This window comes from Lissotriton helveticus, chromosome 1_1, assembly GCF_964261635.1.
Source record: "Lissotriton helveticus chromosome 1_1, aLisHel1.1, whole genome shotgun sequence".
In the NCBI taxonomy this organism is placed as follows: domain Eukaryota; kingdom Metazoa; phylum Chordata; class Amphibia; order Caudata; family Salamandridae; genus Lissotriton; species Lissotriton helveticus.
This window is the reverse complement of record NC_136057.1, coordinates 1,458,666,255-1,458,683,895: the sequence shown is the minus strand read 5'-3', so window position 1 is coordinate 1,458,683,895 and position 17,641 is coordinate 1,458,666,255. Positions and strand designations below refer to the sequence as shown.

Sequence of the window (17,641 nt, the reverse complement as noted above, 5' to 3'; positions counted from 1 at the left end):
TGGCCCTGTGCAGGTGCACAGCTTGCACATGCCTAAAGCCGGCCCTGAATGTTGTTCTCCCAAGTTGTGGGCATGTAAAATGGCCAAGAATTTGTGTTCATGCTGCGTGTGTTTCCCAGAGGATGTGTGAATATATTGTATGCATTACACTCCGGGTGTTTGTCTCCCAGATGAGTTGAGTGTATACTCTACTCTCCCCACCTGGGGTTTGTATACTGTGTCTGTACTTCCCCGAGGCTTTGCATTTCGCAGATACCTCTCCCAGTGGGCGCGTCCTTCCTGGGGCGGGCTCGCTGGCCCGGCTCCTCCCTCTTGAGTATCCGCGGGACCTCCGGCGGCGGCAGAGGAGGCGCCGAGAGCGGGCCGTGCGGACCGGTGCAGCTGCCTGAGCCGACCTGAGCTCCCGCCCGGGACCTCTCACTGGACCGGCCCTCGTCCCGCTGCCGCGCACCCCTCCCGGGACCACCGCCCTCCATGACCCTCCGCCGCCAGCAGCCCCCGGGGCTCGCCTCCTCGCAGCCCCCGGACTCGGAGCTCGGCCGCCCGCCGGGGAGCTGGAGAGCGGGCGACATGTACCGGGCTCTGGCCGTCTCCGGGGGCACCCTGCCCAGGGGAGGCAAGGTGAGAGGGGAAGACCTAACACGTGTGAGGAGGGGGTAGAAGGAGAAGTGTCGCGGTGCCCTACATCCCCACGGAGGGAGTTTTTTCGCCTTTCAAAAATGACTTTCATGCTGCGCGATTCAGTAAAAGAACCGTTTTCAGGGAGTTGGCATCGCGGGGCCCCTAGCTTAAAGTGCAAACATCCAAGCCATCCCGTGCCACCTCTGACATGTCTGGTGGTGAGAACCACTCTGCCCCTGTTCCAGCCGGGTGTATTCTGCCCCCCTCTCTTATGTTTAGGGTGCCCCCAGCCCTTCTGATTGCATCTGCCCCATGTTTTATTGGACGGGACGCTGCCTAACTCAATCCCCTGATGTCTGGTGTACAGGACTCCCTTGGTACCCTTATGCTGCCACTCCGCTTGTCTGCGCCCTTACCCCCTCTCATGTTTAAATGTGCCCATGCCTAAGTAAACGGCTAGGGGCTAGGCTAACTCAAACCACTGGTTTCCTTAGAGCTTCAGGCTGTCCCTTGCCTTCTCACTTTCGATGTTTGATAATATATTGTAGTATTGACTATTTAGCGCTTCTCATACCCCTTGCGAGCCCTAAAGCGCTTTCCTCGTGGTCCGGTACTCCGTTTGTACTGTAGGAGTGGTAGTGTTGTTTTTAGGGTGATCTATGTGCCACTGCAGCTTTCCCCTTAACTACTTTTCAGGCATAGCTCACTCCCGCAGATTACTAAAGTGTAATTGGGGAAGTCTCCCAGTACCTCTGGGTGAGGGCAGTTATACCTGGCACGCCTCTGCACATTTACTTTCCGAATGTGTTCTGTGTGGAGTAAGTCATGTTCATTGTGTACCTCTGTATAGCGCTACACATAGTTGCTTGGTTATTTCGCAGCACTCTATCGATGCAACTGCAAGTCTCTGTGATATAGCAGGGGTCCATTAACTGTGGAGCGCAAACACTGTTTTGTGTTCTTCGCTCGCCATCATCCCTCCAGTGACAATCAAAAGCCACTCTGAATAACTCCATTTGTAGTCGTTTTCGGAAGCACTTGTAGATTGGTTCTGCCCCCCCAGGTCGTCACGTGCCAAGACCTCCGTGGGATCTGACTTTGTTTTAGTCTCTAGCAAGTTTGTTTGGTGATCCGGAGCGTGTGGGCCCCTGTGTGTGTTGTAGGCAGCTGGTGGTCGATTCCTGATTGGGGAGAAATGATCGAAGGGGGGACAAAAGTTTGTCAACCCCAGGAGTTTCATCCAATAAGCTTTAAGTACAGATAACGTTAAACTTTATCCTGCTTGTACAGGATGCCAGTGGTGTGTTTTCAGTGCTGGTTTATGTTACATATGTTTACATCTGAATTGGAGATTTAATGTAGAGGGGGGCGCGCGCACGGTCTAGGGGTGAATATAACTTAGCAATTGAGACCCACACATGTCTGCCGTGTGTTTGATTCGCCTTTCTAGGAAGATCGCTAAGGGGAAGGATGTGAGCTCAGTTCTGGTGATGTTTTCAGTTGTACAATTGTTTGTTATTCTTAACAGTACTCTGGTGACAGATATGTGGATGTATATCACCAAGGCGACAATCTGCAAGTCACTTGTAGGACCAATTTATGAGTGTTGTGTGAAAACGTGAAGTCAGCCAATCCCAAGCCTTATACGTTTGTGGATGTGTGTGCTAACAGCTAAAATCTGGTTGGATGTTTGGGCTTGTTCCACGGAGTGTGCTGCTAGCCAGCCACCTGTCGATCGTGCATGTGGACGTGTTTTGCAAGGGATCACTGGCAGCCATTCACCTGTCAGATCTGTTTGAGTTTAATGGATGTGGGGTGTCAGCCAATCGCCTGTCAGATGTATGACATCAGCCAATCTCCTGTCAGGCATGTATTGATTGGCCTTATCCGCAGTGTGTGCTAGCTGCCAACCACTTTTCAGCTTTTTAGGGCTGTTCCAGAGGTGTGCTGCTAGCCAGCCACCCGTTGATGATGCGTGATTGTGTTCTGCCGGGGTTTGCTGTCAGCCATTTGTCTTGCAGGCATGCCTCAGCCTGTTCCGCGGGGGTGCGCAGCCTAACACTAGTCAAATGTTTAACATGTTTGGGTGTATTTTGCCGGGTGTGCTGTCAGCCATAAGTTTGTTGTTTCAGTGAGGTGTGCTACTAGCTACTGATTTGTTGAACATGTTGGACTTTTTCCGCAGATGTTGTGCTTTCAACCAGTCACATGTCGGGTTTGTTACACATATATGTGTAAGCATCTAGTGTCCTGTCAGACGTGTGGCCCATATCCGCAGGGGTTAGCTGTCAGCCAGTTGCTTGTCGGCCATGCTTGGGTGGGTCGGGTGGAGTATTGTTTGGCAAGACAATCCCTTGTGCGACATATTTGGCCGTGTTCCGCGGGGTGGTACCTTGGTTTGTTTTGGGGCAGTGTGCTGTCAGTCGGTCATCTCTTGGATGTGTGCTGTCAGCTAATGTTCAGCCTTTATGGGTGGGTGCGCATGTGGATAAGCTGGATCCAAGAGACCTATTATGTTAAGGATATTTCTGAGTGTATTTTTAGGTCTGGAGTTAGCAAACACCGTATAATTGTATTGTTCAGCTTGCCCTCTTTATCTATTAGTCTGTCATTGTGCCATTCACACGTTTCTTCTGCCCATTGCAACATATTGAATGGAGCAATGAGTCTGAACGCGTCAGCCATTGGCTCACTTCACTGTAACTGATGGCATTCTGCCCTTCCACAAGACATTCACATACAAAATGTTTGCCTTGCCTGGCACATCCCAAAGCAATGAAGTTTTACAAAATCATGGCTAAGGAAGACCAGCATTAACAAAGGCAGAAGGCTGGCAGCTAATGTGCGAGCTGCTGGCTTTGCCAATGTTTGTTTTTCTTTCAGCCGCCTGCCTCAAGCAGACCGTTCCCCTCCCGCACTGTGAGAAATGCTGCCTTCTCCTCTCACCACAGGCTGCTGACAATAGAAAGGCATGTTTGTTGTAAGACAATGGCACCAGCCGCGTGCTAGAAAAGGCCTCTTCAAAAGCAAAGCAACAATCACCTCCATCAAAAAGTTAGTGATCAAATGAGCAAGCTGTGTAGCATTAAGTGTAACTGGCGCCCTATAGGTGGGCATAGGGACTGAATATTGTGAAGTCAAACCGATCTACCGGTGCGTATTCTGGGGTTCGGCCTGACTTGAAACAAACTACCAAATCACCCAGCTTCACAACAAACTGAAATCGAGGCAGCGTGATGGGCGGGCTCTGCAAGCTTAAAGCGCACCCACTCCCCTTCTCCTCCCGGCAGACAGGTGCAGCTGTACACTGCACCTGCCTGCTGGAGAATATCTGCCCCCTCTGTAAATGCAAGCAGGCATCCCTCAGAAGTGGTTTGAAGCGGCTGGTCTGTCCTTCAATGCTGCGCATCCATTTAGTAAAATACACCTGGTGAGGATATGCGTGCCACAGACCAGGATCGCTCACTATATGAATGTCATGGGGCCCTGTGGTGGCAGTCTTGCTGCTTTGAGGTGCTGTTAATAGCGGATGTATGACATTACAACGCATGCTTTTACATCGCATGCTTTTACAACGCATCCCATTACAATGCATAGTGCTTTGGGGCGCAGGATAGTGAATAGTTTAATTTACTATTCCAACTCCAGTCCCGGTGGATAGTAGGGAAGGTGTTGGACAGTAAATTAAACCTGTTCCCTATCCTAGAGCGCCCCCCAGTGCAATGCGTTGTAATGGTTTGCGTTGTAAAAGTTGCGTCGTAAAGGCACTGCGTGGTAAAAGTTGCGTTGTAAAGGATGTTTCCCGTTAATAGCAGGAGCTATCGCGCATCTCTGTCTCTCATCTTATTGGCTGTGTAAGAGACCGGTTGAGGCAGCCTTCTCTGATACCCAGTATCTGAACCTCATGGACATGTGCAGCAGGTGCGTTAATCCAGTGAACTGTTGTCACCCATGTATCTGCCACATTTATTTTCCTCATTTGCTGAATGTCTCAACCATGTTGTCTGGAAAGTGGTGAGCGTTGTTATTGATATGAAATACCATGTTTATTGGCACTGCTTGGCTCTTTCCTCCTCTTGCATTATCTGTGAAGCCTAGCATGAGTGCGGCTCGAAAGACCCAGAGTTGCCCACCCCTGATAAGTTGGTTGTGCAGTGTTTCTCCAACGCACATGCTTTGTTGACAAAGGCTTGAAATGAGGTAGTGGATCATCCATTAAAGTGCACACGCAAACCGCAGGGCCTCGGGGCACTCCTTTGCAAGAGATGTTTGGGGTTGCCATCTTGCTCCATGTTGGCAAGACACCATCTTTCGAGGCGTAGGCTTTCATTTGGACCGTGTGGCTTCTGAGAGTTTTGGTCTCTACTTGCATGAATTGAATACCCCTCGATAACAGGCTTTGTAGACAGGAAACCGGGTGTCTTGCTGCTGACATGCAGCAAGGTGGTCACAATCTGGGTCATCCATGCAAGGTGGACTGCTTCCCGTGACCTCTACGTGCCTCTCGGGCCAGCTCACCTTGGGTAGATAGTGTGGTGTCGCCAGGAAGACCACGGACCTCTAATGGTACAATTACTTGGAAATTTCCCATTAATATGAACTTGGTGTTGCTTAAAATTTCGCTAATCATCCACATGGGGTAGCTGTGCCTTTTAATCTTGGATTGTTTGTGAGACCTGGTTCCTTTCGGAAAGGATTTGATCATTTGAATTTAGGTTCTGTGACACACAGGAGAGTGTGGATTTGATCTTCCTGGCTGGGGGCTACTGTTTAGGGAGTCTGGACTTAAGAAGGGACTTTACTTTGCCACAGTATGTTTCCTGCCTGCTGTGCAGCGACTTGAAGTTGATTGCATTTTCTTGTGGTAGCTTGTGTGGGGACCTCAAGGCAAGTGAGGCATGATCACCTGCTCTACTCCCCATGCTTACTCTTAGACTGAGTCGGAATCTTCTACAGCCTTGTCTGTTGATTGGGTAGTCCTGTTTGCAGTATGTGTCAGTATCCAACGTTGACTACCATCTAGTAATCCTCATTTAGGAAGAGCAGGAACCTCTATGAGCATGCCTGCTTCAATATGTCCCATTTATTTGCTGCAAGATTAAGAACTGAATGCGGCCACAGTCTTGCGCTTTTTAGCTCTCACCTATTCAGCGCGCCTGCGCTGCATAAGCGGACCTTAAGCCGTCGCTCTGCTCTTTTTGGAAGCACATACTCGTACTTGAGGCGGCATCCACCATGCGGGACGAGTAGGGGCGCGCCACAAGCACAAGTATGTGCTTCCAAAAAGAACAGACTGCGCGCACGCACACACACACCCACCACTTCCGGGCAAGCACGAGTGCTTCGCTGGGCTTTTTATTTATTTTTATTTATTTTTATTCCTTTTAGCACGCACCCACCACTCCTGGGCTTCTATCTCTTTGTCAGGTTTGAGAATTTCCAACTCTTGGTACATCGAAATAAAATCCAACACCTCACCTGAGCCTGGCACACATCAAAATCTATCCGTCTAAACAGTACCGTTCTTACTAGATGTCCAGCAGGTGCATCATATTTGCAAAGCAGTGACTTGGCAAGTAAAACAATGTAACTCTGACACTTTCTTTTACTTTCTGGTGTACACATCTATCAAACCGACATTTCCACGACCGCAATCTCCTTTGTTTGAGCAAATGAAACCTATTACAAGTGCCACTAAACTCTACTCTGTGCAAATTTCAAGATATACATTAATTTATGTAGGTGCACTTCCCTCCTTTTCTTTGAGGTTTTTAGTGATGCATACATTTCTCCTCAGTCTTGCTAACCCGCAGCAGTGCTTGCCTCGGACATGTGCAAAGCTGACCAGTGAATGATGTCGTCCACTCAGCTGTAACCTCCCCAGAGGCTGCCACACAGACGACTCATAGTGGTTAACAGCGGAGCACCCCCCCTCCCCCCCGAACACACTCTGCACTTGAGCTGACTTTGTTAATGTCACATTTTGTTGCGATTTTTCAATATAACTAACCAGAGTCTGTGTAGCTAATTTATGCAGTGAAAATTCAGACAAGCATTGGCATAGCCAATAGGTCTCGCCTTTGGGACCTTATAGGTGTTTAGTTATCCAGCACAATATTCTTGGTGCAACAACATCAAGTGTTGCATGGCTAAACACGTATAAGGTCCCAAAGACGATACCTGTTGGCTATCCCAATGCTTGTTGTAACCTGTCACTGTGCTGCTTTCGTCTTTAGAAGCCGCTAAGCACTAGAAACTGAACTTCGACCCATAACAATATGTTCAAGTTCAAGTTTAAATTTGTATAGCGCACTACTCACCCAGTGGGTCTCAAGGCGCTTGAGGGAGGGGGGGGGGGGGGTATTACTTATCAAATATCCAAGTTTTTAGTTGTTTTCTGAAGGTGAGGTGGTTCTGTGTGAGGCGGAGGTGGATGGAATTCCAGGTCTTGGCCGCTAAGTAGGAGAAGGATCTTCCTCCCATGGTGGATCTTTGGATGCGTGGAATGGCGGCTAGGGCTTGATTGGACGAGCGAAGTTGGCGGGTGGGGGTGTAGAAGGACAGGCGCGTGTTGAGGTATCCGGGTCCTAGGTCGTAGAGGGCTTTGTGTGCATGGGTGAGGAGGCGGAACGTTATTCTCTTGTTGATGGGGAGCCAGTGGAGGTCTTTTAGGTGACCGGAAATGTGAGCTTGGCGGGGGATGTCTAGGATGAGTCTGGCTGAGGCGTTTTGGATGCGTTGGAGTTTTTTCTGTAGTTTGGCTGTGGTTCCGGCGTAAAGGGTGTTTCCGTAGTCTAGTCGGCTTGTGACCAGTGCATGGGTGATCGTCTTTCTTGTTTCGGTGGGGATCCAACGGAAGATTTTGTTGAGCATACGTAGGATGTTGAAGCATGATGATGAGACGGCGTTGACTTGTCTGGTCATCGAGAGGGAGAAGTCCAGGATGAAGCCCAGGTTACGTGCGTGGTCCGTTGGTATGGGTGCTGTTCCCAGGGCCGGTGGCCACCATGAGTCGTCCCAGGCGGAGGGGGATGACCCTAAGATGAGGACTTCCGTTTTGTCCGAGTTAAGTTTTAAACGGCTGTTCTTCATCCACTCGGCCACTTCTTTCATCCCTTCATGTAGGTTGGTTTTGGCGGTGTTTGGGTCTTTGGTGAGGGATAGGATCAGCTGAGTGTCGTCTGCGTAGGAGATAATGTTGAGGTTGTGTTGGCGCGCAATGGGTGCAAGGGGACTCATGTATACGTTGAAGAGGGTGGGACTGAGTGAAGATCCTTGGGATACGTCGCAGATGACTTCGGTGGCCTCTAATTTAAAAGGGGGAAGGCGGACTCTCTGGGTTCTTCCGCCGAGGAACGAGGTTATCCATTCCAATGCTTTTTCCTTGTATTCCGACGTTGCTGAGGCGTTGTATGAGGGTGTTATGACAGACCGTGTCGAAGGCTGCGGAGAGGTCGAGTAGGATGAGGGCAGCAGTTTCTCCGTTGTCCAGTAGAGTTCGAATGTCGTCTGTTGCTGCGATGAGGGCGATCTCGGTGCTGTGTTTGGCTCGGAAGCCGGACTGTGAAGGGTCGAGGGATTTGTTGGATTCGAGGAAGGCGGCGAGTTGATTGTTGACGGCTTTCTCAATGACTTTGGCAGGGAATGGGAGGAGCGAAATCAGATTCTTTTTCAGCTGGATGTTGACGGCTTTCTCAATGACTTTGGCAGGGAATGGGAGGAGCGAAATCAGATTCTTTTTCAGCTGGAAATATTAAAAACTAGGCTAGTGCTGGTCCCTCGGAGATGCCACAAGATTTCCTGTGATCAGCTTGTGCCTATTTCTAGTGGCACAATTGGTGAGGAACGGTTTGAACTACTTAAGAGATGTACCAGGCCACTCTTGCTCTTCTCAGCAGCTGGTTACTTGGACTTTGTGGTGTTTGTGTCTTCTAATGCTGCATGGTTCAAGCACATGCACACTGTTGCAAGTGTCTTGGGAAAAAATGAGGTTCTCCACGGGGTGCACTGACTGCATGCCACCTCTTATGTGGGGCATAATCTGTGTGCCACCCATCAGATTGATTGCTTTTGACCTCACATCTGTTATACAAGGAAGTCACAAAGTCAAAGGTGTTCCTTCATTTGCATGGAGCCACACCGCCATACAAAATAGAGATAGCCTCCTGGGGATCGCACCACTGTACGTTTTGCGATGGCACAAGTCATCTTATAGAAGGGACAATGAATGCATCTGCACCCTCTTTTGTAATACCAAAGTTTCCTTGGGGTTTTGCATTTTTTCACTTTGTTGAGAAACTGGAGAGAGACCAGTATGTGTTACCACCTTTAGAGTGGGCAGGGCATGAAACAGGCTGTGGGGTCAAGAATACGGGTTCCTAGCGGCCCTTTCTTTCACAAATATCGTGATATTCATCTTTTTCATATTCACTTGAGCCAGCTTGTGCCATTTGTTTTCATAGCAGCAACACACACTGCTAGAAGTTATGACACAGTGTCGCCCACACCTCCATTAAGTAGGAGAAGAAACTAAGCATATCCGGGATGGTGGAAGCCGCAAGAGTGGAGAATCCAAGCAAGAGGCTCAGAAGAATGTTGACCATTCTGGGTGTCAGTGAGTGCCCCTGTGTGTCTCTAGAGGTCCGACTCTTTGGGACCAAGAGGATAAGAGTAAAGCTTGCCTTGAACGTCCATATGACGCTATAATACGCTGCCACGATTCAAGCAGTTGTTGTTCATCCAGAATCTTGTACGGTAGAGAATGTGACCTCGCTGTTTATCGATTCATGGTACATTGATTATGAGAGGAGTTTACAGGCATACCTTTGAAGTAAAGGTGTGCCATTATTTAATCTGTAGAAGACACACAAATGATAGATGGAATGCGGAACAAATTTACCACTCGCCCTAGTCAAGAGATCTGAGTTAAATCCATTGATTTTTTTTTTTGATTTTTTTTTGTTCACCATGCCACCTCAGTTTGGACCCAGCCATATACAAATCAGTTTTGACCCTGCTACTTGTGGGAACAGTCCATCCAAAACTGCCAAGCCGGGTCCTCCCTGGACCAGAAACCAGCATCCTGGGACCGGTGTCAGTGTATCACCTCATCAGCCAGGACAGCTTGAATCCACTGGATCCTGGAGCTCGGGACCCACATCTGGGCATACTCTGCGTACTTAGGGCGAGCAAGCAAAAGAGATACAAATGATGGATGGAATGCAGAACAAATCATTCACCCCCAGTCAAGAGAACTGGGTTAAATCCATTGTTCTTTTGCTCACTGTGCCACCCCAGTTTAGACTCAGCCATATGCAAATCTATACTTAATCTGTGGCATTTTAAGAATATGGTATGTTCCAGTCTTGCCATCCTATGGTGGACACTCTTGATTTAAATGAACATTTGATAAGGTTACAAATATCTGAAAATGAAGAGGAGTGTGGGAATTCTCCAAACCTCCTGTCTACAGACAGTACAGGTCTTTCTCCTGTTAGGTTTGTAATCTGCCTCTGGGTGCAATGCTGCCTCCTTAGGTAGGCATCACCTTGCTCAAGTCCGCACACACCTGTACAGACACCACACGACGTATCACAACACACATCAAACAGGAGGCTGCACTCAGCCTGAACAAAGCACTTGTGCACCACATATTTGAGTATGAGCTGTGCGCAAAACTGGTCGTCAAGACACAACACATGCCTTCGCACAACAGAAGGCAAAGGCAGAACCCTGTTCATACACCCACCAGTGATCCAATATGTAACTAACATGCTAGGAGGGCCCCCCAGGAGCTGCTTTCGGCCGATGGGTATGCATCCTGCTGGCTACACCCTTCAAACCCTGCGGCTCATGGTAAACGCCATTGCGCCAGTCTGGACATAACGCAGGCCCCTGCAGAGCAGGGGAGGCCCCAACCCTCCACTGGCCCCCATACCTTTCAAAGATGCCCCCTATTCACCCAAAGGCCTATCGAAAGGTCTATAAGGCAGGAGACTTAGTGGCCCCTGTCATATCCTGCAAGGGAGAGGGGGGGGCATCATAGTGCGTTACGCACTGACGCTAGTGACTACACATCGCCTAGACACTGGTCCAAAATGGAAACCTCGGAACGGTCTGGAAGGTTCTTTTCGGACCGCCCAATGCGGGCTTATTTATTCATTTGTTGCTCTGTATAGGGACAACGTCACCCAACAGAGGTTCAAAGCTCTCTATACATTAGGGGTGAGCATACGAGGCAGGAGTCAAGCAAGTGTCGTTGGAAACATACCAAAGCCCATATTATTACAAAGTTGTTAGGGCTTGGGACGATTTAAATTACAAAGGTATATGAAGGAGGTGAAGGCCCGTTAAAATGAGTACACAAAACCGTGTGCAGTGGGGCATAGGTCAACTTGTTATTATTCGATTCAGAAAAGGGGGTGGTGATGAACAGAGTGTCTGAATTAAGCAGACCACTCTTACCTAGTCCAAAGATCAGGGCTTGATCCATCACCATTATTTATCTCACTGCCCCATCCCAGCTCAGAACCTGGCTATATGCAAATTAGTCTGTCCCTGGCCCAGTGCATCATGGGAACAGGCCAGACCAAACTACCAAGCCAATTCTTCACCAGAAAGGAGACAAGCTACCGGGGACCGGTTTCTGGCATTTCAGCCTCTTCGCCCGGCTTGCTTGAATGCTGATGGAGCAGTGAGAAAGGGACTCATGTCTGAGTATACCCTGCCACACCTATAGTGGCCAAAAACGATTCAGAAAAGGGGGTGGTGATGAACAGAGTGTCTGAATTAAGCAGACCACTCTTACCCAGTCCAAAGATCAGGGCTTGATCCATCACCGTTATTTATCTCACTGCCCCATCCCAGCTTAGAACCTGGCTATATGCAAATTAGTCTGTCCCTGGCCCAGTGCATCATGGGAACAGGGCAGACCAAACTACCAAGCCAATTCTTCACCAGAAAGGAGACAAGCTCCAGTAAAGAATTGGCTTGGTAGTTTGGTCTGCCCTGTTCCCATGATGCAATGGGCCAGGGACAGACTAATTTGCATGTAGCCAGGTTCTGAACTGGGATGGTGCAGTGAGCTAAAAAACGGTGATGGATCAAGCCCTGATCTGTTGACTGGGTAGGAGTGTTCTGATTAACTCAGATACTCTGTCCATCACCACCCCCTTTTTGAAATTAACTTATTATTCAGCACGTCCAGTTCATCATGAGATTTTTTTTTATAAAACACTTATTTCCCAGCACAATGAAGTCGATGCGTCGCAAGGCTGTGTCAACTGGAGCTGTAGTAAAATAATGTTTAATCTATATTTAAGGATTACAGATGTTGTTATTTTTTAGCCCAGGCCTCCTGCTGCACCGCCCCTGCTTGCAGTCTGCGGGCTCCCCATCACAAAATATTGTATTGTAATTGCATTTATATAGCGCTTGGCATGGGTCTGATCCCGCTCAAGCAGAGGAAATATCTGTTTGTTGCGGCTGAACTTGGGCCCATCTCTCTCGTCTGTTTGCCAGTCTCTGATTCGGGTGAATGTCCCGTCGAGGCCGAATATTCCTGAAATGCGCAGTTGTTCCAATTGACGGTCTGTGCGGTAACGAATCCCATCGCCCCCCTTATTCGCCGTGTGTTCTGTGGTGCGCAGAGAGGCATTCGGCTTTCAGCTGTGCCCCGTGTGAGGCGCAGCTTCGGCCATCTGGGGCCCGGACGATATTCCGATCTGTCATCAAGAATAGAAAGGGCGCAACTTTTATTTCTAAACGTTGATCCAAACTTTGGGAAAATCTTCTTCCATGGATCTGAAGGGGAATGAACGTTTCAGGAGTAACGTTTTCGGGCTTAAATGTGCTGCCCCTTGTTTTCCTCCTTCTTCCCGGCTGCCCCCGCCTGCCACGCACTCTTATTGCACAGATGCCCCGGCCCTGCACTGGGGGAGGGACGGGCTTCATGTCTACTTGCACAAACCATCTGCCGCCTCTTTTAGGCAAATCTTGTTTTCAGCAGGAGCTGTCAGACGTAGACACCGCGCCGCATCATTTTACTACAGGGTTCCTATTTCCATCAAACTGCTGAGACCCTCAAGCGACGTACGCCCCCGGCCCTACCCACCCCCCCACTCCAGCCACCACCTCGACTAGTCCGTCCTGTGCTATCCAGTACCGCCAGGGCCCTTCAGAGCCCTATGAGGGGCCACCCCTCCTGCCCAGGGTCCCCTCCACAGCACACCCTCAGCCCCCTCCCCCCGCCTCGACCCACGGATGGCCCCTTGCAAAGGGCCTCCTTCGAGGCCGCCGGGTGTGGAGTGTGCTGTGCTGCCCCTCTAGAGCCCGAGCCGACTCTTCAACCTGGGGGCTGTGCCTCACAAGGCACCCCCTTTCAGGAGCCAGCCCTCTTGCCAAGCAGACCCCGTAGTCCAGGCCCTGTGCAAGGTGTGCACACCCCCACCCACCCCTCCCGATGGGCCGCCTTGGCAGCCATGTTGGACCCGCGCAGGTGCGCGAGCCCCGAGGAGCCAACGGTAATTATTGTTGTGAGGGATTAGAGCCAACTGTCGGCAGCCTGGCCCACCCATGGGTACCGTCCCACCGCAGGAACTCCCCGCACCCACCCCGGCACGGGGAGGGGGTCCTGGTCCCAAATCACAGCACGGGGGGTGGAACAGGTACAGGCACCACACCCGGGAACGAACCAACACCTGCAAAGGATGGCGGACTCGCCCCTCCCCCCTCACCGCAGTGCAGAGTGGGAGCAGGTACGGTCCTACTGCAGGGACCCACCCCTGAAGAGGAAGGCGCCGCTACTATATGTACAGCAGGGGTCCCACTCGCCCTCCTGAGTCACAGATGGGGCAGGTACAGTGCCCGCAGCAGGGAACTCCCATAACCCACCCCTGCAGAAGGGGCAGAGTCTGTACCCACTGCGGAAAGCTGCCCTCACCCACGTCTGCACATGAAGGCACGGGCACGCTGCCCAGTGTATAGACGTCCTTTTGCTGGTCTCTACAAGAAGTGATACATAGAAAGGGCAGGAACAAACCTGGGCCTGCAAGAAGGCCTGACCCATCCTGGACCAAAACCGCTCCACCCAGCGCGGGCCTAAAGAGCAAACATTCGATGCTTGCCCCTTTTCGTCGCATTTAATGTGTAACCAGAAATGTACACGTAGCCTGGTCCCATTGTTCGTGGTTTAAAGCATCCACAGCAGGGATCCGAGTTTGACGTCTGTGTCGCCGGTTTGTATCCTGGCGGGCCACTTAGCCTTTCATCTTTGTGAGGATGAGGCGTAGAGTATATCAGCCTGTCATGGCTCCAAGAGACACTGGATACTCCTCAATGTAGCAATTACGTTTGGTTAACACTTGCATGATTAGTCGTGCCGCCCACAATACCTATATATTATTGCATGGTAGGGGCATGTCCCGGAAGAAGAAAACGTGTATTCAATCCACGCGTGTACAGAGCGCGCGCGGGGGGGGGGGGGGGGGGGGTCAGCAGGATCTGACTGCTGTTTAACCTAAAATGAGACGACCTGGGACATACGCGCATGCTCCAGTCGGCAAAATCCGCATCTCCTTAACCCGAAATGAGAAGACCTAGATTCCAGGGTCCAGCCCACAGAGACGGAAGGTAGTGAGGTAACGTAAAATGATTGCGGCCCTCCTGCGAAGATTGTGAGGGGCCCTCAGGCTCCCATACCTCAGAGGCATTCATAGACCTTGGGCTGAAAAGGGGCTCCCTGAAGCACCGCAGGGGGTTGGCTTGCGGCCCTGGCAGGAGGCGGCGGACTGCGCCCCCTACAGGCTGAGAGTCAGACCAGCTCCTTACACTGTGTCTGGGCTGAAGGGGTGACGCCAGCTCCTAGAGGCCGAGAGCAGCACCAGAAGGCTGAGGCTGGGGCCACACTGCTGTTAATGCTGACTCTTGAATGACCTGACTCCAGGGTTTGTGTGTGTGAGGTCCACATTGGACTGTTGCACACTGCCACCAATGCGATGCAGAGTCCTGAGCATAGGTGTCGCCGTCAATGGTTCCAAAGCATTCTTCAAATGCAGGTTCCATGGAATATGCCTCCTTAGCGACTTGCGGAGGGGGAGGGGGGGCACTGGATGTTGGAATAGTATAATTTACTATTCCAACTCCAGTCTGTGCGGACAGTAGGGAAGGTGTTGGATTTTAAATCCAACACCTTCCCCCTCCCTCCGCAAGTCGTTGTTCCGACTTGCAGAGTAATGGTATGCGGAATCACAACTCGGTCATTGTAACAACCGCGTTGTGATTGTATGCGGACAAAAAGTTTAGTTATAAACGTTGTTTACCGGTTCCATGGGATTGCATCTAAGTGGAAGGACTGTACATTGCTTCCATTTTGTGGCTGTACAGATTCACTGCTAACATCCGCATAACCCTGAAATATTCCATTGCTTCAAACTTTTTATTAAAAAAAACACACACGCACCCAGCATCGAACCCCTGGTTCAATAAATAGCTGCAGAACCATATCTAAAAAGTATGCTCAGTGATATCAATTTACACAGATATTCATTGTCCAATAAATGCAAGTAACAGCTATGTGTCACTGGATTAAACCGAAACGGAGCAGTGCATGTAGGTTTCAATTAAAGCAAATTCAGTCTGAGTCGCTGTGGCTTCCTTGATAGCCAGTGGAAGGAAAAGGATAGCAAAGGGAAAACAAAAAAGTACTCAAAAGCCAAAACTGGTAGACAGTAGCACAGCACGTATAATCCATTCCACCCTCCTCTCCGGAGGAGAACCTCTTCTATGGAGCACCCATGGAAATTACAATTGCCCTTAATTTCGCCTCATGAGCCAACATAAAATTGCTACGGCAAGCCACTAAGGTCTGCTTGCGACCAAGCTACACCTTTTTAAGAAGTCTTTGGCAGAGAAAGCACACCTCTTCCTGGAGGATTACCTTGAGCTTCATGTGGAAGCCCACCTAGAGTGTCCATCCGTCCGCGGCATTCATGTCCTTCCTCACTCCCATGGACGACCTCTTTCTTAAGATTCAATGACTAAATCTGGAAAGAGCAAGATACAATTTTCACCAAGCTCAATGACTTTACTCTCAATCCCCCTGTGTAGCCAGTTCTTCAAATGCTGTTTTCCCACCACCAGGACAGTCACCAGAATTGTTTTGGATTTCTCGAGTGGAAACTGCACATTTTGAACTAAGCCATGCTGAGTCGCGTTTCATGCCCCAGCATCACATGCAGCACTGGATGACACCAGCCTTCTGTGGAACCCCAGGAAGCCCTGCCCCTGATATGCAAGCTTCTTCACTGGCATCCAAAGTTTCATTTCTCTTTTCAGGTGTCACCAGGTACTCTACGGTCCACTTCATCTCTTGGCCTCCTTGTCTTGGCTTTCTATTGTCTGTACTCCATCTTCCATTTCTCCAACTTCGTCTTGACAGCCCGCACTCACTTTGGCACATGTGGCTAGCGTCACTGACATGGTCTTTTTTTGTTAATAACTGCCTTATAGAAAGAAGTTTGAGACTGCAGCTCTGGGGGGCTGGGGCTTGTTATGATTCCACTATCTTACAAAACAAAATTGCAAGTATGCCTACCACAACGTAGTTGTTTGAATTGTAACCCTGAGTGATAAGTTGCTTGAGGTGTGCTCCGTTCTCAGTGTGCCCAAGGAATGGAGCAGCACCTCTCTGAAGAAGCCCAAAGAGACGGGCACATGTTTGGGGTTACTCTTTATTCTGAGCCAAGAGGATGTGGCCTCGCAGTTTGAGTTGGCCCTGGGCTTTTCTTTTTTTTTTAATGGGCGGCTAGCCTGGTTTGCATGTGGTTGAATTTTGTCTCTTCAGAGCAAAGCAGAAGCAAAAGAAAAAAAAACATGACCTGACGCAACACACCATCATGTTTATCTGCAGTAACACTGGAGGCAAATTTGCAAGTATTGTCTTCATAGTATTTATTGTTAGTGTTGCAAATAGTGAGGTAGCGGTGTCCGGCTTCCCTCTTCTGTTCACTTCTCCACTATATAAGTGTGTAATATAATATATATAATTAGAACTTTAAAACACATTGTGTACTTGTTTCTTCAATTTTTATCTAATGTAGATCACTGGCTTGTCTGCTGTTGTCCTTTTTGAAGTACTATGGAAGCCTAAGAAATGAGCAAAGGTGGTGGTGAACCTTGTTAGTGGCGAGTTGTTAGCTGCTGCTCCAAAATGCAGCTAGGCAGGCAGGCCCACTTTCCCCATAGTGGATCTGTGGAGTTTTTCATCCAAGAACATTTTGAAATAGAGACCAATAGTGTATTTCAGGGTGCAATTATCAAATCCTCTTTTTATTCCATTCCGGTGTTGCACTTCTAAAATATTTTAGCATCTTCATGGTGGTTGGGAAGTTTAGCACACAAGAAAAGCTAAAACCATGGCTGTAAGGAAAGTATTGGTCAGTACAATTTTCCAAAAAATTAGTTCACCACAAATGGAATTTGATGGCTGCTCCAATAATCTGTTTACGGTCTGCAGTGGAAGCCACCTTCTTATCATTTTCAAGGTGCATACAGCATCTTTCCACACTTCTATATCCCACTTACACATATTTGCCTACCTTGTCCCTTTCAAGCAGATTCTAAGCCTTGTATAACGGGACCTGTTGATTTGCCCAGGATTTCAATAGTTTGCCCCAGGCTATTTATGCCTGACCTTGGCTTGAGATATCTGCCTACTGAGTTTGATTTCCGTCATTGTATGGTGTTTCTGTGCTGTGACACATGTTTGCAAAGCGAATTCCTTCTCTGCAATGTCTGTGGTGGATTATTCCACACAGGTCGATACCCAACCTCCACACCGCCATTCTTCCTACAAAGGAGCAACTATTCCCCCCCCCCCCCACCCACCCCCACCCGACTGGTCCATTTCACAGCTAAAGGTTTTGAGAGGGCTCAGGGTGTCTGACCCCCAGTGTGTGGTTGATGCACTCAGCCAGTTGTCTCAGTGGCGTGGGTTCCATCATTTTACCACACCACTTCCTTG

General features: G+C 49.5%; 1 protein-coding gene across 1 annotated transcript in view; it reads left to right on the top strand.

Moving 5' to 3' along the window:
* The first annotated feature begins 314 nt into the window (after window positions 1-314).
* Window positions 315-17,641, top strand: part of TAMALIN (trafficking regulator and scaffold protein tamalin) — a 43,030-nt gene continuing 25,703 nt past the window's right edge. The window contains exon 1 of the mRNA XM_078686029.1: window positions 315-621. Within this exon, the coding sequence (XP_078542155.1) occupies window positions 475-621 (147 nt within the window). The 5' untranslated portion in view covers window positions 315-474. The remainder of the gene's footprint in view (window positions 622-17,641) is intronic.